This window comes from Chlamydotis macqueenii, chromosome 8 (assembly GCF_036417535.1).
Source record: "Chlamydotis macqueenii isolate bChlMac1 chromosome 8, bChlMac1.mat, whole genome shotgun sequence".
NCBI classification, from domain to species: domain Eukaryota; kingdom Metazoa; phylum Chordata; class Aves; order Otidiformes; family Otididae; genus Chlamydotis; species Chlamydotis macqueenii.
Window position 1 is genome coordinate 16,061,126 of NC_141563.1, and position 22,932 is coordinate 16,084,057.

Sequence of the window (22,932 nt, forward strand, 5' to 3'; positions counted from 1 at the left end):
CCGCTCCCTTCCCGGCAGGCCCCGCGGCCCACGCCGCGCCTGTCATCTCTATGGTGAGGCCGGGGAGCAGGAAGTGGCGGCGGGGACTGGATCCGGGGCAGCCGCTCGCTGCCGGCGGTGGCGCTGCCCCGGCTGTGGAGGGGCCAAGCCCTCGCCCTGCGGCTCCGCTCCCGTGGCGGTGACGGCGAGCGGAGGGACCCCCGCCCCCTTCCCTTCCCTGCGCGGCGGCTGGGGGAAGCGGTTCCGGCCCGGCGGCGTGGCTCCATCCGGGCACTGGGGCGCGGCGGCGGGGGGCGGTGGGCGCGGCCCCATCCGGGTCCCGGGGATGCTGTCAGGGCGGTGGTGGGGCGGGGCTGGGCTGGGCTGGGGGAGACGCGGCGCCTTCGGCGGCCGGAGCGGGAGCGGCCCTGTCTGCTCTCTGCGCCCGGAGCCGGTTCCGCCACTGCCGCCGTCCCGGGTGCCCTCTCCGCTATCTGCTCGGCGTCCCCCGCAGCTCCCCGGGGCTGTGCTACCGCTCGACGTCGGAGGCCGCGCTGGCCCGGGCAGGCCCTGCCCCGCGGCCCCTCCCAGGTCGCGGCCTCGCAAGGCAAGTGGCGCCTCCCGGGGAAGCGGGCCGGCCCCGGCCGGGTGTCCGGGGGTGCGGGGCTGGCGCGCGTGCCGAGGGAGCCCGGAGAGGCCCTCTCTGTAAATGGCCACCTCCACCCCGCGAGGGATTAAAGGGCTTGTCCCTTGGCCTTATCGTCTTTATGGAAGCTCGCGGCTGCACTCGCAGGTCTTTGCGTATCGGCTTTAGATGCTTCTTCCTCACAGTTTTGTTCTGTGTCAGCTACGCAACCTCTTCCCTCCAGTCAAGAAATTTTTTAAGCCAGTCGACTTTTCAGCAAATACAGTCCAGTCCCTCCTGTCATCATACTGGTGATCGTGCCTTTTGTGATTTGGGAAATGTTCCGCTAGCGTTGCTGTTTGGATAGAGGTGCTCATTTTCGGAAGCATGGGGACTTACGTTGTCAGAGCTCTGCTGTAGTGCAGGTGTCTTGTGTTACAACCGTAGCTCCGTGTGATGGTTATAGCCTCTTTCTGTTCAATGAATTAGAAGACATTCTTTATAATCTTCTATTTAATGTTGTACAAAATTTTGAGAGCAGAGTGGGAGTTTGCAGTTTCTTATAGAAGAAAGCTGATATGGTTTTGAATTATTTAGAGACAATTTGACGTGTTTTTAAAATGTCAATGCATTATTTTCATAAAATGTGTGTTTTCACTGTGCAGTTTGTTTCATCATTCACAGCAGTACAACTGTAGTTCAATGAAAGCTTTGTGCTTTTTGTACTTTTTTCATATGCTCCTGAAACTTGTACTGTAAGACATTTTCTTAGGAAAACTAAAGGTGAATTGTAAAGGTAATAAAAAATAACAGAGGTTAACTTACAAAACTCAGTTGTGTTATGGTAACAACATAAAGATACTGACTTACCAGTCAAGCTATAAGTGCTGCATAGGCTGTTTCAGACCAGTCAAAGCCATATTTTACTTATAGATCAATTTCTATGGTGTTTGGAATATATATGTAAAAATCCCGTAATGTTTTTTTTTTCTCTTTCATTAATAATGGTGAGCAACCATGAATGTTAGTTCAGCATTTTTTATTATAAAGTATCTGGTCTGTGACTTTCGAGGCTTTTCATATTGCTGTTTGCATTCAGGTAGCTCAGAAACTGGAAATGCTTATGGAGACAGAATATCATTGGTAAATCCTTGATGAGTGTTTGAAATTCAAGTTCACTGGCACAGCTCGGCAGATGGAGAGTAGGCTTATGGTAGAGCATACCTTAAGTGTGTATTTGCGCTTATCCGTCCGCAAGGGTGAAAGTGATCTGTGTTGTACAGCTGTTAAAGGAGAAATAAGCTTGGGGTCTGGGCAGAGGAGAGAGACTGGTTAAAGGGAGGGAATAGTTTTGGGAACTTGTGAGGCTGAAATATAAAACGGGGGTTAGACATGACTGTCATGATTTCAATAGTTCAACACTGAATAAGTGCTTTTCCAGTAAATCCTGGTGAAGTTTAACTTTGATACTTCTGGTGTGGCTGTTTAGTAGTGAAATTACTGATTTGCGTCAGCTATTGCAGATTTCAAGGGTAATTTTTAAAATAGAAGTTTATTTTTAAAGAAGTTACAATTTGTATTAGGATCCAAAAGATTACGTTGATCTGAAGCTCTTTTTAAATCCCCGAGGCAGCAGTAAGCCATTTGAGATTAGCCCGGTTTGTATCCTAAATTGCTTATCAGAAGGCGTTAATAACTTTATTAAAGGTTTCGGAAGACCTGTCGTAGGCATTTTTCAAGGGATAAGTGCTGCAGGTAGTTCATTCCACTATGAAATGGAAGAGAGAAGTGCAGCAGGAGGATTTTTTTTCTCTGATGGTTAGCTCAACTTCTTTATACAATACAATTGACTTGACACTGCATATTCACACGTAACAATGAAGGAGTGAACCATTGGCTTTTTAGCCTGTTACCTTTGATAGAAATACTGATCTTGTGTGACAGTATTTTCTAAAAAAATTGAAATGTCAAACCAGATAAATATTATCTGTAATTTTAGAAATCTTACAATTATCTCATTTAGATTTTATTCCCGTTCTCAGGCTGGTGATAACAATGGTGATAGCTAATTTGCATTAGTGACTGTAAAACTAAGCATGGGAAGAAAAGTGAGCCTTTCCAAGTGAGAATTAAAATAAAATGGACATATCAGATGGAACCTGTGCAAATAGAAAAACGTAGGAAAAAGCTCTAAAATACTCAATGTAGTGCTGGTATTTCTTGATATAATCAGCAGACTGAGATCATGTTTTGTTTAACTAAAGGCATGGTCCTTCCACTTGAGTTTAAGTCTTGGTAATCCATAGGTGAAAAGAGTTATCCCATTAGCCTCATTTTAATGTAGTAATATTTGTTATAGCAGGGGTATGAAAGAAGCAACAAGAAAGTATTCTCAAGATTTCATATATATGAAGTGAAATTTCGTTACTCAAGCATAATCTTTTATGCTTCTCATTCTTGTTTTTGCTTCAGGATAATGGTGTTTTCAGGCATCTTTCCATATACATTTTTTTTTTTTTCTGATAAATGAACTAACAGGCGGTGACTGATTTCAGGATTTTTTTGTTTGAGTTTTTAATGTTTGTTTTGAAACATTACCGATTGTTATATGAAACCAGCTACTTGAAATATATTGAAATAAAATGTATTAAGACATCAAAACATACTGATATGGTGTTCGTGCATTGCAAATACCACCCTTGTTATTTTCGGTGTATTTGCATGCTTCAGGTGTGTATTTCACTTGGTTTGGCAGGAAGCATGGTTGGAATATCTAAGCACCAAGAAAAGTAACTGAGCACTGGTGCTCTGAATAATACAATGAAAGATACTTTTTAGTTATTTTTTTTAAATTAAACATACTTTTTTTTTAAACCAGGTACCAGCATATGGCTTATATTTTTTACCATTTTAGCAGCACGTAGAATATAATGGGAGCACAGATGATTATTTATTGTTTGATTCTGGATGCAGACAGCACATCACTGCAGATAGGCAAGAATGGAGGAAGGGTACATTTCTAGTCTCTTGTAGAGAAAGCAAAATTCTCTGTCAAAGAGAAAGTAACAAAGTTGTTTGTAAATCAATGTGTTACTTATCTAAACTGGGGAAAAAAATCTCTATCTGTATTAGTGACATTTATTTGTGCTAGCTTATCCTGATAAATGAACTGAAATGGCTTTTATCTTCAGTAACCAAAACAAGCATGTCAACAGATATCAGCAATACTTAACGATTGTTAAGTGGATTTCTTTGAAATGTTATTTGTGTGTGCTCAGACTGTGGTGTGTGCATATTTTAAGACCTATATACAGTTTGATGGATTGGATTATTGGTGCTTTTTTTTTTAGTAGGACTTCTTGGCACTATTTAGTATCTTTGTTGTTTGGTGAGAACGGAGAAAACTGAATTTATTGTTGTCATATTTATGTTTTGGAGGTGGTGATTATCATGAATTTTCTTTCCTTTACCCTGCTGATTTAATTTCACCTGCATTTATTTCAGTTTAAATATTATTACTTGAGTTTTACCATGCTAGATGCTCTCCAAGTAAGAGCAGTGCTGTTGCCTACAAATATTACAGCTGAACTCAAGAGTGTATAAAGACCTGAAAAATTGTGAATTTTTGTGCTGTTTTTTGCTTCTTAACTTCAAATGTCAAGCGGTACAGAATTTGTTGTTATGTCTATGTGTTTTCTTGGATCTCACTTGAAACAGCAGCCTATTTGAGTCTTTGATAAAGATAATTTTTTTCTTGAGCTATTGTCAGTTGTTAAAAAGCTGTTGTCTAAGCCTCAATGAAATCCATCATATTTAAACTCTCAGAAAGTCTTCTGACTTTTGGACAGTTTTTCAGTATCTTAGTTGTTTATTTTTGCGTCATGTTTCTTCACTTGGTCGGTATTACCAGTTCTTCAGCAAACTAGAGTAGTGCAAGATTTGAGTTTTGAGCAATTTAGTATGCAATCCAAAAGCCTACTTAAGAAAGCAGTGTAATGTATTAGTGGCAAAAGGGAGTAACACCAGCCATGTTTTCTGTGTGCCACTTGGGGCTGAGTAGTTTATAAGTTGGTTTTAAGGAAATAAGTTTGTCGCCATGGTGACTCTGAGATTTTTTTTGTTTTGTTTCTTTTCTCCTAACTGATATGTATTATTGCACACTTAAGAGTACTCTTACTAAATTTATGAAGGAAAAATGGCAAATGTATAGGTAAGGGATATTTACTTTGCTAAGAAGTGATGAAAGATTAGAGTAATCAGGTTTTCACAGTAGGTCTTAATAAACATTATTATTCTTTCAGCAGACCTCTTGGAAGTGTAAACAATGGAGGACGAGGAAAACCAAGTACAACTCCTGAATGAAAAGCAGGTGCCGAACTCTGAAACTGGTTATGTGTGGCATGTCACCGATATGAATCGACTGCAACGTTTCTTGTGTTTTGGTTCAGAAGGTGGTACTTACTATATCAAGGAGCAGAAGCTGGGCTTTGGAAATGCAGAAGCTTTAATAAGACTGATTGAAGAGGGTAGAGGTTGTGAAGTTGTTGAAGAAATAAAGACATTTAGTCAAGAAGGCAGAGCAGCAAAACAGGAGCCCCTCCTTTTTGCTCTTGCAATTTGTTCGCAGTGTTCTGATGCAAAAACGAAACAAGCAGCATTTAAAGCTGTTCCTGAGGTGTGTTGCATACCAACCCATCTCTTTACTTTCATCCAATTTAAAAAAGATCTGAAGGAGGGCATGAAATGTGGCATGTGGGGCCGTGCACTGAGGAAAGCTGTTGCAGATTGGTACAATGGAAAGAATGGCATGGCTGTTGCTTTAGCAGTTACAAAATATAAGCAAAGAAGTGGTTGGTCTCATAAAGATCTTCTGAGGTTGTCCCACCTAAAACCTGCCAGTGAAGGTAATACATTTTTATTTACCTGAAAATACTGTGTTTTGAACCTTTTATATTTACTGTGGAACTATTTTGGAAACACAAGTACTGTTGTAGACTGATGATTTCCTAGTGATGGTATCCTGTAAATTACACCTTAAAAACCTGAGTGGTCATATCAGAAATTGATTTGTTTATCTTCAAGGTAAACAGTTTATTCCTTCTTTTTCTTTGCTTATGTCAAGAGAAGATAAAATAATACAATTCCCTCAATTTGTTGCTATTTGCTTACAAATGGTGAAACAACATCTTTTCATTGTTTGGGAAGATCTGTTGGTTTCAAATACATTAGGATCCTTACTTCTGAAGAGAATAATATAGTAATTAAAACTACTGTTGTGTGTGGTTGACCTTTTTTATAGCTGGTTGGCGTGTCTGAGAATGAAACCTGCTTGGTAGAATGATAAATGCCAGTATAGAGATGGTAATCCTACTTGGATTATTTTTTTTTTTTAATAGGAATTGCTATAGTCACTAAATATATTACCAAAGGGTGGAAAGATGTCCAAGAGGCTTATAAAGACAAAGCAGTTTCTGCTGAGACTGAAAAACTCTTAAAGTATCTGGAGGCTGTGGAGAAAGTAAAACGCACAAAAGATGAATTGGAAGTTACTCATTTAATAGAGGAATATGGTCTAGTTAGAGAGCATCTCCTGACAAACCATCTGAAATCTAAAGAGGTAGGTAAACTTCATTAGCTTTGTATTCTCTTTAGAGTAACACTTTTCAGAGTCTTAAGTCTAGATTTCTTTAAAAAATAGCCCTTATGCTGTTTTTCAAGTTATTTATCTGAGTAGCTAATTTAAAATAATGAAGATCTTCATATAACTTGTACATTTATTTAAAAATACACTGATTTAATGTACAGATGTCGGTTCTTGTAGTTTGGGAATCTCTTTTTTTTTTTTTTTTTTTTTTTTTGTCTTCCCTTACATTTCTTTGATCGTAGGTTTGGAAGGCATTGCTGAAGGAGATGTCCATTTCTGTATTGTTGAGAAATTTAGGAAAGCTGACAGCAAATTCAGTCCTTGAACCACGAGGTTCAGAAGTGGCAATAGTATGTGAAAGACTGAGAAATGAGAAACTGCTAAAAAAGGTAAGAACTTTTCATAACCAGTGCCAGCCTTTGCAGTTTTTAGTCTCTTCCTAATCTGTATTTCTTCAGACAATCTTTATACAAAATAAAAGGGATGTTCTTTGTAGGAAATGTGTAGTTTAGTCTTTTAAAAAACTGCAGTGGAATACCTGCACCTTTATTTTTAAACTTGTATTTGCTGAATAAAGAAACCAGTATAGTAGCTGAGAGGAAGAAGGTGGTAGAACAAGAATTTCTCCTTTCAGATTGCTTTACTACCCATCAAAGAGGGAAGAAGATAAGAGGAAAAAGAGGGTTCCCCAAAGGGAGAAGAAAATTTTCAGGAATTTAATAGGAGATAGAGAAGACAAGTGGCTTTTTCTGATAGTTTTGTGAGTTAGGAAGATTAAAATCAGGACACTTAACTTCTTCAAGACCATAGGTGAATTGAGAATAACAACAGTAGGTCCTTTTTCATCCCATCCCACTGTGTTTCCCTTTCTCTGGTGTAGCCATTTAATTTTACATAGTTACTGAGGCACTGGAGAAGGGAGAGCAAAGATGGTGGCACAATACCTTGATGGAAGATAGACAGTGGACAGGCATTCTGATTTGCTAAGGTTTGCTGCTGATGGTGATTGATGACTCAACGCCTCTTGAGAAAAAAAAAAAAAACAAAATGATGATAAATCTGTAAAGCAACAATGGATTTAGAATACTTAGCATGTGGCAGCCATTTTGCCGGAAAAGCAAAAAAAAAATAAAAATGTTTGGATTGTTGTCTTATAATGAGAGGAAAATGAGTGCTGTATTCTGAAAATAGTTTCGTTGTCCGGTTTTACTGTATCTGATACAAAACTAGTTTTAAGTTTGTTCTTTTCCTACCTCAACTCATTTCCCCTCAGCAGGACAGCGACTTTCTCTTACTCTAAGCTTGTGTTAGAAAATAGCACTGAACAGTCATAGAGCTGTGAAATTTCACCAAAATTCTGGTGGTGGCATAACATTTGGAATTCGTTGGAGGATTCTGGGAAGGGAATGAGGTCCATTACCAGTAACTGCCAAGTATCAGTTCATACAACAGCATAAACTTTTTAAAATTTAACAAATTTAGAGTAGCGATATACTAAACCAGAGGTTTTTCTGGTAGGATCTTAGTTTTAGTTTTAGTTAGTTTTGTTTTTTTTTTTTTTTTGTTGGTTTGTTTTTTGGTAAGGAGTTCAGATTTTCAAAAACTTACCATTCATTTCTTTTGCCTGTAGGGTAGAATACATCCGTTCCATATTTTGGTTGCATTAGAAACCTATAAAGCTGGACATGGAAGCAGAGGGAAGCTTTGGTGGCGTCCTGATGTGGACATTTTAGAAGCTTTAGATGCCTCGTTTTACAAAACTTTTAAGGTAATATAGTTTTTTTTATTTATTAAGCTTTTTAAGAGTTCTCTTTTTTTTTCTGAACACTTATAAAATGATACGGGAAAGTTTGTTGAGTGGATAACAATTCTGAAACTTTACAACAAAAATCTTAGGAATTGGGATTTTATCAAACAAAGAATCAAAACTTCATGACATATTCAGCTTTTGGCAACACTATTGTCCTAATGTTACCATAGGAAGAATAAAAAAAAAGCCCCACTTCTAAGGTTGAAAGCAGAAGAAGGAAGAGTAAATTAATATATTAGTTATGTGTACCTATCTTCTTTTTTTTTTTTTTTTCTTTTTTCCTTTTAGACAATTGAACCGACAGGAAAACGCTTCTTACTTGCAGTTGATGTCAGTGCATCAATGACACAAAAGGTTTTGGGCAGCGTGCTCAATGCTAGCACAGTTGCAGCAGCAATGTGTATGGTGAGGCATTAAACTTCTTTTGTTTATAACTATTTGCAGCTTGAGCTGCTCTTTTGATACAAAGTTGCTCTAAAGCTGGGTGGAAACTTATGTATAGTATTTTTTGGGTACAGAAGATGTGACCTTGTGCCTCACTAGTAGACCAGGCGTTTAAGGGTACTGGCAACCAAATTAAGAAAGATCAAATTGAAGAAGTTGATTTCCAGTATAAATCAAAGTGGTAAAAGCTGCTTTTTCACATAGCTGAAAGTACATTTTCATTTCTTTCAGAAGCATTCATAAAACAACACAGATTGGATTAAGAAGTTTTGGGATAATTCTTGTGTGCTTTTGAGTTCTCAATATGCCCTTTGTATTACAATCACTTTCCCCTCAATTTGATGTTCTAGAGCTTCTTGTGTATTTATATTATAGAGGAGTTCAACTTTTGTGTTTAAAAATGTTTAGGGTTTTATGTCAGAGGGGAGAGAGGAAATATGGAGGTATCTTTACTTACAGTAATTAGAGCAGTTCTTTAGCTCTTGCTTTTTGCAGTGTTTATTTGCAGTATTAGTAAAGAATATTGAAAGTGTCGAGTGAAGTGTTACTGCATATGAGGAACCATGCTGACTTAAATACAAAAAGATATGTCATGTTGTGTGTTTGGTAGGGAATACCTTGATTCAGACATTAACAGTTCTGAATAATATAACTAGATTATTTTTGTCTTTCTCAGGTTGTAGCGCGTACTGAGAAGGATTCCCATGTTGTTGCCTTTTCACATGAAATGGTCCCTTGCCCAGTGACGGCTGATATGACGTTACCTCAAGTATTAGTGAAAATGTATGAAGTATGTAAAAATAAATAAATAAATAAATAATTTAGGAAATAACTGTTGCTAACATCAGAGTTGAGAAGTCTCAGCAATTACGTAGTATTTTCTTTGCCATCAGTTCTAGTATTGTATCATCTGTATCTGTGTAGTAAAACACTGGATTTTTTTTCTCTCTTTTATTTAGCAGAAGTCCAGCAAATGTCATTATTTCAACTGCCAGATATTAAACATTGCAATTTAGAATGGCAGTGTTAGGTCACAATGGGTTAATTTCAAAAGAATATTAAAAAACAAACGAACAAAAATCCTGGACAAAACTGAAATGAAATGGATCAGTGAACTGTTTAATGAAGAAGCCTCAGTGTGTGTTAAAAGATGAAACATAAAAAAAAGTAAAAAGTAATTACATAAAAAGTAATTTTGCGTGGTTCACTCTTTTCTATGTTAACATATTCCATGTGTGTATATATATTTTTATTTTTTTTTTTCCTTTAAGATTCCAATGGGTACCACTGATTGTTCCCTTCCAATGATATGGGCTCAAAAAACTCAGACAGCTGCTGATGTCTTCATTGTATTTACTGATAATGAGACCTTTGCGGGAAATACTCATCCTGCCACAGCTCTTAGAGAGTACAGAGAGGTAAATATGATTCTGACTGGTTATAATTGATTAATACATACAAAATAAATACCGGTTCTAAAAATGTTTTAGAGACTGAACTAGTTGTGCTTTTTTTTTCAGTAAATAGTTTATATTGTTAAAAACTGATATATTCTGCAGTTAGGCAGAATTAGTGCAGATATTACACTAGTTGCACGTATTGAAAACCACTGAATTGCTAAAAGGATTTGTAACTATCCTGCACTGCTTGGTGTTCTGCAATATCAATGAATTTTTTTTTTTGTATTCAGAGAATATATGAATTTCTGCATTCTATATATAATTGATTGATTAAGATTTTTTAGGAAGTTTTTACAGAATGAAATTCAGCTCACAGAATTAAATTTAACTTTGTCTGCATTAGATACTGCAAAGTTTAAATGAAGTAATGAAGATAAGTTTGTAGGGAAGCTGTCAATAGGATGAGGTGATATTATCTTATGAAGAAAGCTCATTATGTTTTAAAGGGGCTACTCTTAAGCTGTGCAGCTTCGTAATTTTGAAATGAAACAAAGAAAAACACCTTCTCCAAGCACATTGCTATTAGAAACTCTTAGTCAGCGAACAGTCTTTTTATGCTTTAAGCGAACTATTTTTTTAAACTATGAAAAATAATTTTTGGCAAGCATGTGTCTATGGACTTCAGTCTTCATATGCTGTCCTCTCAGTTGAAATTAATGCCAAAAATATTGGCATTAACTTGGCCATTGTGTTTTAGTTTTCTTAGTAGAAGTTAGTTCTCATTCCTAAATTTGTGCTTTAAAAAAAGAATTCCTGTACTCTGGCCTTCATGGCACTTGCGTTGCTTTACCTTCCAGGTTACTAACCTGCAAATTCATCTCATTTAGCAGAATTGTCCAGCCCACAACTGTTGTATGTGTTCAGCCAACTTTTGGAAATCCTTGCCTTAGATGAAAACACACTCTTTGACTCCTATTAGATGATTTGGTAATTATTATTGAAAGTTTTCTCTCAGAATGAACTGTAGAATAACATATACAATGTTTACATTTTAATAATAATCTACGAATCTTAGTATTGCAGGAAAGTTGTGCTAATATACCTCATTGTAATTATTTCAATTTATGTAAATATGTCTACTGCAGGTGAAGTACAATGTTAACAGGCAGTCTGCAATTCTGATTATGGCATATCTAGTTTCTATCAGTATCCCTCTTCAGACAGTGGTTTATGCAAGCAAGATAGCAAGATTTGGCCCTCTGGCACGTTTAAGTTAATGTATGTCTGTGTTCTGATTTTTTTTTGTTTGTTTGTTTGGTTTTTTTTTTCCCTTCCTCTAGAAACTGGGTATTCCTGCTAAGTTGATTGTTTGTGGAATGACCTCAAATGGTTTTACGATCGCAGATCCAGATGACAAAGGCATGTTGGATATATGCGGCTTTGATACAGGAGCTTTGGATGTTATTCGAAACTTCGCTTTGGATTTGATTTAATTTTCTAGGCGTCTGCTCTTCCCAGTGGGTCCATTGCTGGCAACAGACTTCACCCTGGGAACTCCCAGCCAAATATACTTTATTAGAATATGGCACATTATATACTTATCACAATGTTACCTTTTTTTGTGAAGGGAAAACAAGAAAAGCAGATGAGAAATCTCTCTTCTCTTTTTTTCCTGTTGCACACAAAATAACAATGGGAAGTTTGCTAAAAGTAGCTATGGGGTTACACAGTACATAATTTAATATCATTTCTAATAGATTATAAATACTGAGAGATTTTTAATTATTTCCCCCCTCCCCGTTGCTGTGGAATGCTTGTTTGCGAGAATAAATTGATGAGTTACTCTTAGGATGGGGCAGGGAATAAAAGGTGGGTTTAGTATTTTTAATAATGTCAACTTAACAGCAGCTTTGTTGAGAGGGATTTTTCTTTGGACTTCTTTAAATCTTTGTATTTTAAAGAAATTACTAAGGTTCAACAGTTTCCATTGTTACACTTCAAATCTACAAATGAAGTGTTTTGTGGCACATGTGAGACCATGTGACTGTGATGCAGTATAAAAGTTACCTAGTGAAATTTTATACTGATAAAACTGAAAGTGGAAGAGCTCATGCTTATCTTTTTCTATCTAGATTATCATCTGGGTTTCCAGGAGTAAAATGTAATTCTCTTTAGATAAATTGAGGGGCAGTTTCTGTACAATGCAGTCTCAGCAGCACTATTTTAGAATGAATATGCTTTACAGGAAGTTCTAAAAACAGTTTTTAGTAGGAAAAGATCTTGAAAATGGCTAGGAAGCCACATTCAGTCCATGTTATAACTTCAGGAAGCATCAGCACACTTTCAGTTAGGAAGATCAACAAGTGCATGTGTCTTGGCCTGCTCTTGAAAGCTGAATGGTAACAACCAGAAACAAATAGCTACATTTTCTTCAAAGTAACGCGCTCTATGATACAGAAACAATCTTCCTAACAAAAGAATATTTAATTTTTTAAAGTCTTTTTTATAGATTAATGTTACTTTTAATTTCTTAAATTAATTCAAGCTAACATTTTTCAAAACTACCTCCAGTTTATAGTGACCAATTCTTAAAAACTTTTTGAAATATACAGTTGCCTCCTTCATGTTCTCAAAATCCTGTTTAGGAAGTGATTGAAACTGGATTTTTATTTTTTAATTTTTCTTTTCTTAGTCTGATAGTAAGAGTGTGAGTAAATAAGGAGAAAGCTAGTGAATATCTTATCACTTTGGAACAGGAATTGATAGCAATCCATGTGTGTATGTATTTAATTCTGTGTGTGTGTGTTTTTATATATATATGTGTATGGGGGGAATTTCAAAGATCTCTTAAGTAGATCACAATCTTAGAAGATGAGAGAGGTTTTTTAGTGATGCTTTTACAACTTCCCCTAAGACATATGTATGTCGGCCTCTTTTATGCTAATTCTGGCTGTTTTAAACAGTGAATTTGATGTTAATTTGAAAATAATTATGATTTATAAGAATAACCCAATGTGTGGTAAATGATGTGTAATACCATATTTTTCTGCCTAAAACCCAAGCTTTTAAATGTAAAATTCAAGTTCATATTATACTTTTGATACTTGTAACTCTTTTCATTATGCCTCGTACATATTGATTATAAATCTAAAACTTGCATTCTGTAGGATGGATGTATCTTTTGGTGCTAAAATGTGAGGTAACATGTTACTGAAGTTACTCTGCTGCATACTTATACTCTACCTTAACAAATAAAGCAAAACAGTGAGGGAAGCCTTTTCTGACATTAAAACCATGGCTTAAAGAACTGATGGTAGGAATGTTACCTTTCAGTAGACACGAATGTTGTTACTTCTGCATTATCACTGCTCTTATGATACTGCTCGATAGAATGCTTGAAGAATACAGGACTGCCACCAGCTTGTCAGGTGACATCTAGAAAAAACAAATGTTCCTACAAAAAGCCAAGACATAGCACTTTGAGTTTGAAAATTAGCCATTTCTTATGAAAATTTTGTTACCACTTTTAGTCTCCTCTCTGAATAAATACCATGAATATGGGGACTAAACTTTGCTCATGTATGTTAATAATTATTTCAAGTAAATACATTGATGTTTTGGGGTTGGTTTTGGTAGTAATGTGTTTTAAATTACAGAATAGTCAAACATCTGATTAGGTGTTTCCTTCTAAGCTAGAGATGGTGACGATAACTGATAGATAAGTATCTTTTCCAAGTACTTTTTCTTATTTGAAGGTAGTATTTGTGAAGTAATAGGAAATATTGTGAACTAAATAAAAAATGAAAACTGAAACAGGTACTTCAAGTAACTTTGTGCAGTTAGATGCATACATTTACTGCAAGTAAAAGGTTAGACTAGTTACTAACAGATTGAATGAACAGTTACAGTAGTGTTGCAGCTTTGAAAGCAGTCCAGTTTAAAATACAGTTCCTCGACCTAGAGTGCGAGTGAAGGTGAGCTTTTCAGTAGAACTCATAGAAAATGTAGCTCCCTGTATCTATTGACACTGGATAGCTATGCACAATGTTAAGGATAGTGATCCATGCTGGAGTACACAATGTGCTCCTAAATGTTTACCGTATGTCTGTACTAAAAAATGTTGTTAGAAATAGAATATTCCAAGTAGTTTGATTATCTGATGTAAAACTAGCACCAATGAGATCATGTTGTCATCTACTCCTCCTTTAAGATTTTCACAGAGGGAAAACTGAAGTAAATGCTGAGAGCTGAAACTTTATAGTGTGTTGACCTCTGTTCCTGCTGTTTTCTGTCTGGTTTTGTTACTGTCTTAGAGTAAGGGGCATAGAAGAATGGTGCTGTATGTTCCTATTCCATAGATTGGATCTTTTTTTTATCTGCCCATATACTGAATTTTAGGAGACAACGTGACTCATTTGCCATAATATAAAGTTATCCTGATTTTAGTTATTAAACTGATAATTTCCAAAATGGAATTTCTGAACACGTAACAAGGCAATAATTACTGTAATAGTATATAAAAAAAAAAGTTGATAGTGTTGTTTACATTGGAGGAACACATTGACTATAACAAAATGGGGCTATAGTTGTGCACTGCAGTTTACCAATAAAAATTGACTAGGGACAAGTTCAAAGCATTAATTAAAAAAAAAAAAGTCTAAATGCAGAGTGCAGATGTAGACTGGGTGAATCCAGGTTTCCTGACATCTAACAGAGTTAACAGGCTTTCAGTCTGACTGACATTTCACTGTGACTCCCTTAAAAATTCTTCAGTATTAGACTATGAGTCTAAAGTTCAGGCACTTTAAGAAAGAAGAAAAGGATGTAATGGTTGGAAGCACAGCAGAGATAGGACATTCTTCTGTAATGAAGGATTGTAATGAGCGAACATCAAAGATTAGGTTTTTTCATGGAGGGGATACAATGAAGAACGTGGAGGGGGCAGAAGGCACTCAAGATTTCTTAAAAATCATGCAATGCATACATCAGCATTGTGTAATAAATTGAGTAAAAACAGTAATCATTTTGCCAAAAAATACAATTTCTGGTCAAGAATTTTAGATATGTAGCAAGGAGAAGGAGAGTTTGGGATGTTTGTAGAATTAGATTACTGGAAAATATGGGGTCTTTACTTACAATCCTGTATGTTTAAAAAATAGAAGTCTAAAATTAGGTGTAGATCTGAAGTCAGCAGGGCCAGTCTAAGTGCCCACGATGTGAGGGCCACTAATAACTGGCACTAAAATACCTTTTTGCTCAAAACCCACTGTTAAATCTGTTTGTTGTATGTAAACCATTATGATTGAGTTATTCTTTTTCATTTTTGTTGTTTAATTGGGGCCCATAAATGGATACGGCTTTACGAGGCTACCAACGAAGTCTATATTATTGGCCTAAAAATACACCAGCAGTTTTGGAAATGTATTTTAATAATGGCTCTGTCTGTAACAACACTAGGAAAGTATTTTTCTTGATTGCAAAATGCTGTGCTGCTTAATCACATACCTAACTCATAGCCACCATACCAGAAGCATTAGTATTGGTTCCATTTATTGTATTTCTTGTGTTACCATTTTGCTTTGCCCTTCCTTTTCTCTGTTTTGTTGGCTTTTTTTTTCTCATTTCCCATCTCCTTGTGACCTCAGGCCTATACTTGAATCTCTTTTCACGTACAAGCTCTAGTCCATTCTTCTTTTTTTTGCCTCTGTTGTTGTTCTGCCTTCTTGCTGTCATTGAGCATGCTAGCTTAGCTAAATAACTTATACCAAAATTGATGTAATAGTATTAATTAAAAAAAAAAAATCTTGATAATTTTTTTCTTTCCTTTGGTTATATAAATCTCTTAATTTGCTGTATCTATCAGATTTTTGGTAAAACTCTGTGTAAACATTATTGTCAAAGCTATACTTTGTTTACAAAAATCCAACATCTGCCTGTTGAACGGCTTTAGTTTTATAAAGTAACAGCTTAAAATTGACTTTTCAAATTTAAAGCTTTTTTTCCTAGAATTAGTTCAGTGAGTTGAAGCTTTCCATTCTGTTAAATATTATCAAGCTGCTGTTAAATGCAGAATTTAAATTAATATTCTGGATAAATGGGCAGCTTCTGTGCAGTATTGATTAGAGAAAATCTTCAAAGAATAGGATGTAGAAGTAAACCTAAGCAAAGAATCATTTGTCTTTCTTGCGCTTTTAATATTTTTTTTTTTACACTTTTCATCAGTCTATAGGTTTATTTGGCTATTTGCAGTGGTTCACAGTTGACAAATAGGCTGTAAGCAAGCTGTTTTAATGACTTTATTGCTGAAATGGTAGAGATTTCATCTTACCATGATACAGCATTGCTGAGTAAGAGTTACAGGGCGAAAGGTAAAAACACTAGCACAGTGTAATATGTATGTGCTGCTCTGAAAGCTGAGATTTAGTATTAGCTAATTTCAGCAGAAGGTGTCTTTAAATATGTGCTTACATTTGGAGTTATAATTTTGATACTGTAAAGTGTGGTTTCTTTAGGTATTTCTGCATTCTGAATTTAAGTTTAAATATATATATGTTTGCATATATATTTGGTATGTTGAGAACTTTTTTACAAATGCTTCATTAACAAAATGAATAAAGTAGCTGTTTTCCTAATGTTACCAGCTTCTTAGAGTTAAGCACAACTAGTTACAATTAAAATGTCTTTTCTATTACATTCTCCTCTAAAAGTGCAGTTCTACTCTTGAAAAATAATTTTGTATAAACAAGCAACAGATGGGCGCATTCACAGCTCTGCTCAGTTAAATAACTCGATGTTTGTTTCCAGCTTCTCATGCTTCCTAGGAGCATCGTATTTAAGCTGAATGAACAGGTATGTCTTAAGTGTAGGTACAGAATCTTTTAGCGGATAATTTTAAACATTCAAATGCCAGGACAAGTGTTATTTTAAGATAAACAGCTTTGTCCTGGAGACAATGCTAAGCAAAAAAAATATGGAAATTTTTAATGACTATTTTTGAGTCCCTATCTTTTTTTTTTTCCTAGAGTAGAACCACACTTTAACCACTTACTGTGTTTAAATAACTTAAATGTAACATGGCTTTGTGCCATCCAATAACTAAGGCACTGTCTTGCTGCTACTTTCTATGAAATTATACAAAATTAAGGAGAAACTGTTTGGATAGGGAGCCTTAATATGGTTAAAATTAACATAATTAACCCTTTGAGTGCCTTAAGACATATCTTCTTTAATAAATGGGCACTCACTTTAATCTGCAGGCATACAGCATGTCTTCTCAAAAACTGGAATAGAATATTGCCTTAAGTGACAATGCCCTGCGATTTCTGAAACTTAGAACTCAAAGGGTTATTTTAGAATACTGTTTTGGGACTATTTTTTAAACAGGGATCAAAATGAAAAGGTCCTTGAAACATTCCTTTGCATGCTATTATTATTATTTTTACATGATGGATTTACCAGCTTTCAGGTGTGAAATTATTGTTAAATCTTCTGAGAAAACATAATTGGCCTAAGAATTCTACACAGAGAAAAAGAATACTTGGTTACCACTGTATGTGCAAAGTAAACTGCTTTATTAAGTATCATTTTAGGGAGAGATGCACATTTGTGTGTGTGTTTACCTTGATAAGTGTGTCCCTGTAAACAAAATTTTAATAGAGGCAGTGTTGAAACTAGCGAAATACAGTAAACTGCAATAATAAAAACATAACGAGGTCAGTGTGTTTAATTAGCTCATTACACATTAAAGATGCACAGTGCAGGCAACTGTATACTAAAGACTTTCTACAAATGATGTGGCTTAAACTTATTTCAAACCTTCATCACAAAAATGAAGCTGTCAAATTTAAATGATACTCTTACAGTCCTAGTTATCTGGAGTTGAAGATGTATGGGATGCTTTTTTCCCTTCAGGAGAAAAAAGTAGTTTAGCTGAACACAGTGCTGAGAGCAAAGGAAATAACAGGAGTCTTATTCACAGGAACAGAGTAAAAGTTCATTGACTAAAGTTTTTATTCTAAACTGTGCACCTTTGGTAGTGTAACGATGCCTTTTACTGAAGAATGGGATATAATTTTCTACTTGCATATGAACTTTGTTGAAATAACCAAGAGTCTTGACATTGCCTGGTTTGGCTTTGGATGTACATTGTACTGAAACGATTGAATTTTAGACATTTAACCGCAAGTTAAAATTGCTAGTAAACTGCATTCTGACTGTAGAATTTAAGTACTAAATAAACTCTATGCATATTAGACGCATTTACTTGGTCTTAAGTTTCATACTAGTATTGGAGTGATCATCACGTAGTTTGTAGCTGCACAGTTTAGTGACAGTGAGCTGTTTGGCTCCTCTGGAAGCATATACCTGAATGACAACATACAGACTGATACCTCATAGTGCAGAGTAAAGATGAAAGCAATTACCTATCCCTCACAAGCTGCAAGAATCTTTATTCCCTTTTCTGTAGCAACTGGAAATCAATTGGGTAGCTAGGTGATCAGACACTGAAATGTAAGAGGCAGACATGCACACCGCACTATTACTACAAACTTGTTTTGCCTCGTACTTTCTTCACTATTACAATTTGACATTCAGAGAAGAATTAAATTTAAAGGAACCATTAAACTGACCATTTGATGTCCCTCCTCCTTGCAGGGGGTTTGGACTAGATGGCCTTTAAAACTCCCTTCCAACCCAAACTGTTCTGTGATTCTATTGTAACTATTGTAAAAAAAGCTAGAAAGCAAACTAATTTGCAGAAAGAAAAAAAAAAAAAACCAAAAAAAACCCCAAACACACACAAAAAAAAACCCCACAGGATTATTCTTGTACAGTCTATACTTCTGCGAAGCACAGTATCAGGATGTAATAGCAATAAAGTGACATCACTATCTCACAGTTAGAGCCCCAAGATTTACATCATGCATTTTATCACCATTTTGGATGTGGTAAAGCTGAGGCATGGACACCAAGTAATTTTCTAAGTCCATAAGGTGTGTGTCAGAGAATGATCTATGATTCAGAAATCTATGCCTTGAAGTTGTTGAGTCCAGCTGATGCAGTCCATCTTTGTCATCTTCTAACCTGTCTGAAATTCTGTTGATACAAAGGAAGATTAAGCTAAGCTAGATGGCTGTTCAGGATTTTCTTTGCACTTGACATTGATGGACTAATGGAAGAAGTTTGCCTTCCTCATGAAGCCTTTGAGTATCTGTAGCACCTCCAACAAAAGTCCCATTGACAAACACTCTTGGGACCTTTCAAGAAAACGAAAATTGCATTAGTTACTTCTTGGAAAAAAAAAGATAAAAATCTAAGCAAGCCCACGTGGACGCTAGTATACAGACAACAGTTATGTTCTTACATATGCATGCTTAATATTACTGTACAACTCATATGTTTCCATAATATTTACAGAGATGGGAAACTTTGTTTGTGTTCCCCTCAAAGGTGGGACAAAGTCACTGTATAGAAGGCTATGTAAAAATAAGAAATTACAAGGTAAGTGTAAAACACAATGGATTAAATATACCTACAGAAATGAAAACTGACTTTGATACTAATTATCTTAGTGGCAGTATGGAAAAGGTCTCCCCAGAGGGATAGCCAGAGGGTCTCAAGTGGAAGAGACAGTATACAGCCCTTCTGCAGTTCCTTGTCTTTAATTTAGGAGCTTATGTCCCAAGTTTATTTGTCTCAAAAAAACCCAACAAAAAAAACGATATGGTCATAAGCCATGAGGAATGTGTGTAGTACAAGTTCTTACTGTGCTTGTTACATGTGAGAAAATATACTTACTGTTCTGCCACCAGTCATCTGTTCAAGAATGTCTTGAAACTGACTTCCATTTGCATTCATGTCCAGTTCTACAGCTGTATACTTTACATTCATACCCTCAAAAATTTTTTTTGCCATTTTGCAGTAGATGCATGTTGTTTTAGAGAAAATCACCACACAGTTGTCTGAAATAATTTCCTGTATATTCAAAAGAATGGTCAAATCAGCGTTCTTTGTTTTTAAATCAATATCTATTAAGAGTAGAGAACAGTCATGAAAACAAGTACAAAAGTGAGAAATCTGCCATTATGGTAACAAATACAGGAAAATTACTCTCTGTAATACCTCTCTCTGTGGTATTTTTAACGCAGACAAGTTCGCAACCATGCTACAGCAATGGCTGGCTACTTCTGAAGACTCTTCCAAAACACTGTACTTTATTCTCAAGTTTTTTTTAAGGTAAAATGAAAAGCTAATTTAGCTTCTACATTTTCGCTACTTATAATCTAGAACCACAAGAATCTTAAGGTGAGGAATGAACTACTTTTCTTAAAAACAAGGAGCAGGCTTGAGGCTTCTGTCAAGAAGATACTACCTGTATGGTGGGTGCAAAACATACCAACCCCACATTTGTTCTGAAGACAAGGTGGCCTAGAACCTCCTTTGGGGAAGCATCTCGTACTTCCACATCAGAATAAAAATGGCTTCCCACCTGACTACCAAGAAAGTCAGACTCTCGACCTCAAAAAGTGCAGTTACACTTGACAAGATCCCAAAGAGCATCTGCGCAAAAGTGCAGTAGGCAGTGAAGTGCAACTTCAGCAGTTTGCAGAACTACATGGAAGATAAAGTGACTCCTCCGGCTCCACTGAAACTTCAGTAAAAGGCATGCCCTGTCCTGTGAGTAGAATACTTGGAATCACTTAAAAATTAGCAGTATCTAACTTTTCAGGAAGGCTGTGATTTTTCTTCTCATGGGAACAGAGAAACAGAGGAGAGCTGGCACTAGTGATCTCTACCAGAAGCACTGCTGGCACCTATGAAGGTGTCTATGACCTGCATTTGACTCCAAAACTGAGCAGAATGGTTGTGGCACACCCGCCATGAAGCGGTGCCAACCCTGAACCTGCTTTTGCTCTGCAGTCACAGACCTCCTGCACTCTGACAAACAAGCTGTGTCTCCTCGAGTTATTTGGTACAGCTCTCCCTGCCTGTGAGGCAAACAGGACGTGCCGGTGGTAGAGTGACAGAAAGGGTTCTGAGTGAGAGAAAGAAACACGCCTTTTTACTGTAAATTAAAGGTGATTTCAGGCTCTCATTTAGTAATTTATTAAATTTACCTAAAACCAATTTACTCTTTAAATACTTAAGTTGGTATCAGTAATTTTACAAGGTTTAACCCCTGATATTGACAGCAGTACTGAATTTCAGTAGAAGTCTGAAAAAAAAAAAACAAAAACCACAGAATGAACACAGCCCAGGAAGATCAGGTTCCAGGGCTGTAGATACAACAGCGTCTGTATTAACAAACGTAAGACTCCGGTTCAACATGCAGAACTATTTACAGCATTTCTTTGATTAAATCAGAAGAGCCTTTAAGTACGGCTTTTAGATATGTTGAAAATAAGTAAGAAGCACATAAATAACGTTACCTGTACTTGGTTCACAGCAGCATCGTTAGACAGCCCGACAGAAGCAGGCGCACTATTCCCCATCCTAAAACTAAAGAGAAATCCAGGTCAGGTATTCGAGCTTTCCGACAACGATGCATTCTACAGTTCACAAGCTAAAGGCTGGCTTCGTACCGTCTTGTTTAACGGCTCTGCTCTCCCCCCCCCCCAGTTCCGCTCCCCGGAGGACGGGCGTTCAAAAGGCCCCAAACCCGGGGTCCCGACCCCGCACCCACCGCGCCGCCAGACGCAGCGCCCTCTGCAGGGTCATGGCCGCCGAGCGGAAGGGGCGGGGCTTCTCCACAGTCCTCACGGCGGTCCGCCGCGTCTGTCAGGCCTCGCCCCTCAGGGCAGCGCGGGGCTGCCCGCCGCGCTGCCGGTGTCCGGGCGCGCGTTCACGGGGGTGCAGGCGGCCGTGCGTGGGGCTGCGGGGCGAGGGGCTGAGTACTCCTGTAATACGTGGGATATTTTTAATGACTCCTAGAAAATGCATTTTCTGATCCTAAGGAATGAATAAATTTGGAGGTTTTACTTTGTATGGGGTGTGCTTTTTTTTTTTTTTTCTCTTTCCTCAGACTCTGGTAAGAGCTGTTCAGCAACATTCTCTTGCTTCATAATGTAAAGTTATCAAATCTTGGATTGCAACTTAATTTTGATTTCAATAAAACACGGGCGTAACCTGTTAGACCGCAGCTCTGTTAAGCCAGCCGTGAAATGCCGTTGGCGCGTTGCACTCGCGTGATGTACTTTCATTTTACTAAATGGTGACGTGCTCTCTCGTTTCAGGTAGTGATTCTCTAGGCCAAGCTGTGATAAAATCGATAAACTCGCGGGTATCTAGTGGCAGGTGAAAGTAGTTTTTCTGACATCTCTTATAAAACCTGGATTTAGTGATTAAAGTAATGGTTAATAATCTCATTGTGATCCCCAAAGCAAACTGTGGGAACTCTTGTGCAAGCTCCTGTTTAAAAGTTCTAATGAAAGCATCCTTAAATGAAAATGTAAACCAGAACTACAATATTTTATTGAAACACAAAAAAAAATTTATTTGTGGCCCTGTGTGGCAGCTGGTTACGTACCAGATCATTCGCTGCCTACCGATCAACAGACTGTGGCGTAACCGGAACGGACGGCTGTTTTGTGTCATTGCCACGCAATGACTTCGTGTCTTGCTGAAGGAAGTAGCGCATGAGGTCTAGCAGAGGTACGGGCTGCGTCTCTTGAGCGGTAACGCTGGTTTAGGTGGTGCAGTGGGATTTTTGGGTGGGACGCAGAAACAGGACTTGGCCCACTGGAAGGATTTTAAGTTCCGTTCCAATTTTTCGTGAGCTGTAGCTCTGGTAATCGTTCCAAATCCGGTCCAAGAAATTGCACTCTACACGATTTTGTCTCCTAAGCACGTAACTGTTACTCTGTGCTGCTTGAAAAATAAATATTGAAAGTAATTGGTATAATTCATTGCGTTACTAGGTGTTGCAGTATATGTGTGTATTGGACTCTTTCGATACCATTTTTTGGGGGGCGTCTCTCCCACCCCGCAGCCCCGGCCGCCTGGCTGGAACGGGACGCCAGGCGCTCCCCCG

The 22,932-nt window shown here is 37.3% G+C and overlaps 2 protein-coding genes across 6 annotated transcripts; one reads left to right on the forward strand and one right to left on the reverse strand.

Moving 5' to 3' along the window:
• Nucleotide 1: 1 nt before the first annotated feature.
• Nucleotides 2–18,164, forward strand: RO60 (Ro60, Y RNA binding protein). Of its 5 annotated transcripts, none has more exons than XM_086753959.1 (9): nt 2–53; nt 4,909–5,508; nt 6,001–6,221; nt 6,491–6,637; nt 7,879–8,016; nt 8,347–8,463; nt 9,179–9,292; nt 9,774–9,920; nt 11,243–18,164. In XM_086753959.1, the coding sequence occupies exons 2-9, from the start codon at nt 4,929–4,931 to the stop codon at nt 11,393–11,395; spliced, it is 1,617 nt and encodes a 538-aa protein (XP_086610085.1). In that variant the 5' UTR covers nt 2–53; nt 4,909–4,928; the 3' UTR covers nt 11,396–18,164. The 5 variants fall into 5 exon arrangements, with proteins under 5 accessions (XP_086610085.1, XP_086610087.1, XP_086610082.1 ...); XM_086753956.1 differs by lacking the exon at nt 2–53 and adding an exon at nt 375–586 and having other exon boundaries at nt 4,906–5,508; XM_086753958.1 differs by lacking the exon at nt 2–53 and adding an exon at nt 375–586.
• GLRX2 (glutaredoxin 2) lies at nt 17,453–21,621 on the reverse strand. The gene is made up of 4 exons (XM_086753964.1): nt 21,586–21,621; nt 21,332–21,401; nt 19,701–19,877; nt 17,453–19,159 (listed from the first exon to the last, which is right to left on the reverse strand). The coding sequence occupies exons 1-4, from the start codon at nt 21,618–21,620 to the stop codon at nt 19,040–19,042; spliced, it is 402 nt and encodes a 133-aa protein (XP_086610090.1). The 5' UTR covers nt 21,621; the 3' UTR covers nt 17,453–19,039.
• Between the last annotated feature and the right edge of the window lie 1,311 nt (nt 21,622–22,932).

Coding starts and splice junctions, on each gene's coding strand:
- RO60 (XM_086753959.1), top strand. CDS start 4,929: ATGGAGGACGAGGAAAACCAAGTACAACTCCTGAATGAAAAGCAGGTG. Junction 5,509..6,000: donor CCTAAAACCTGCCAGTGAAG/GTAATACATTTT, acceptor TTTTTTTAATAG/GAATTGCTATAGTCACTAAA. Junction 9,293..9,773: donor TATTAGTGAAAATGTATGAA/GTATGTAAAAAT, acceptor TTTTCCTTTAAG/ATTCCAATGGGTACCACTGA.
- GLRX2 (XM_086753964.1), bottom strand. CDS start 21,620: ATGACCCTGCAGAGGGCGCTGCGTCTGGCGGCGCG. Junction 21,402..21,585: donor GCGCTGCGTCTGGCGGCGCG/GTGGGTGCGGGG, acceptor ATTTCTCTTTAG/TTTTAGGATGGGGAATAGTG. Junction 19,878..21,331: donor CTGCTGTGAACCAAGTACAG/GTAACGTTATTT, acceptor TTGAATATACAG/GAAATTATTTCAGACAACTG.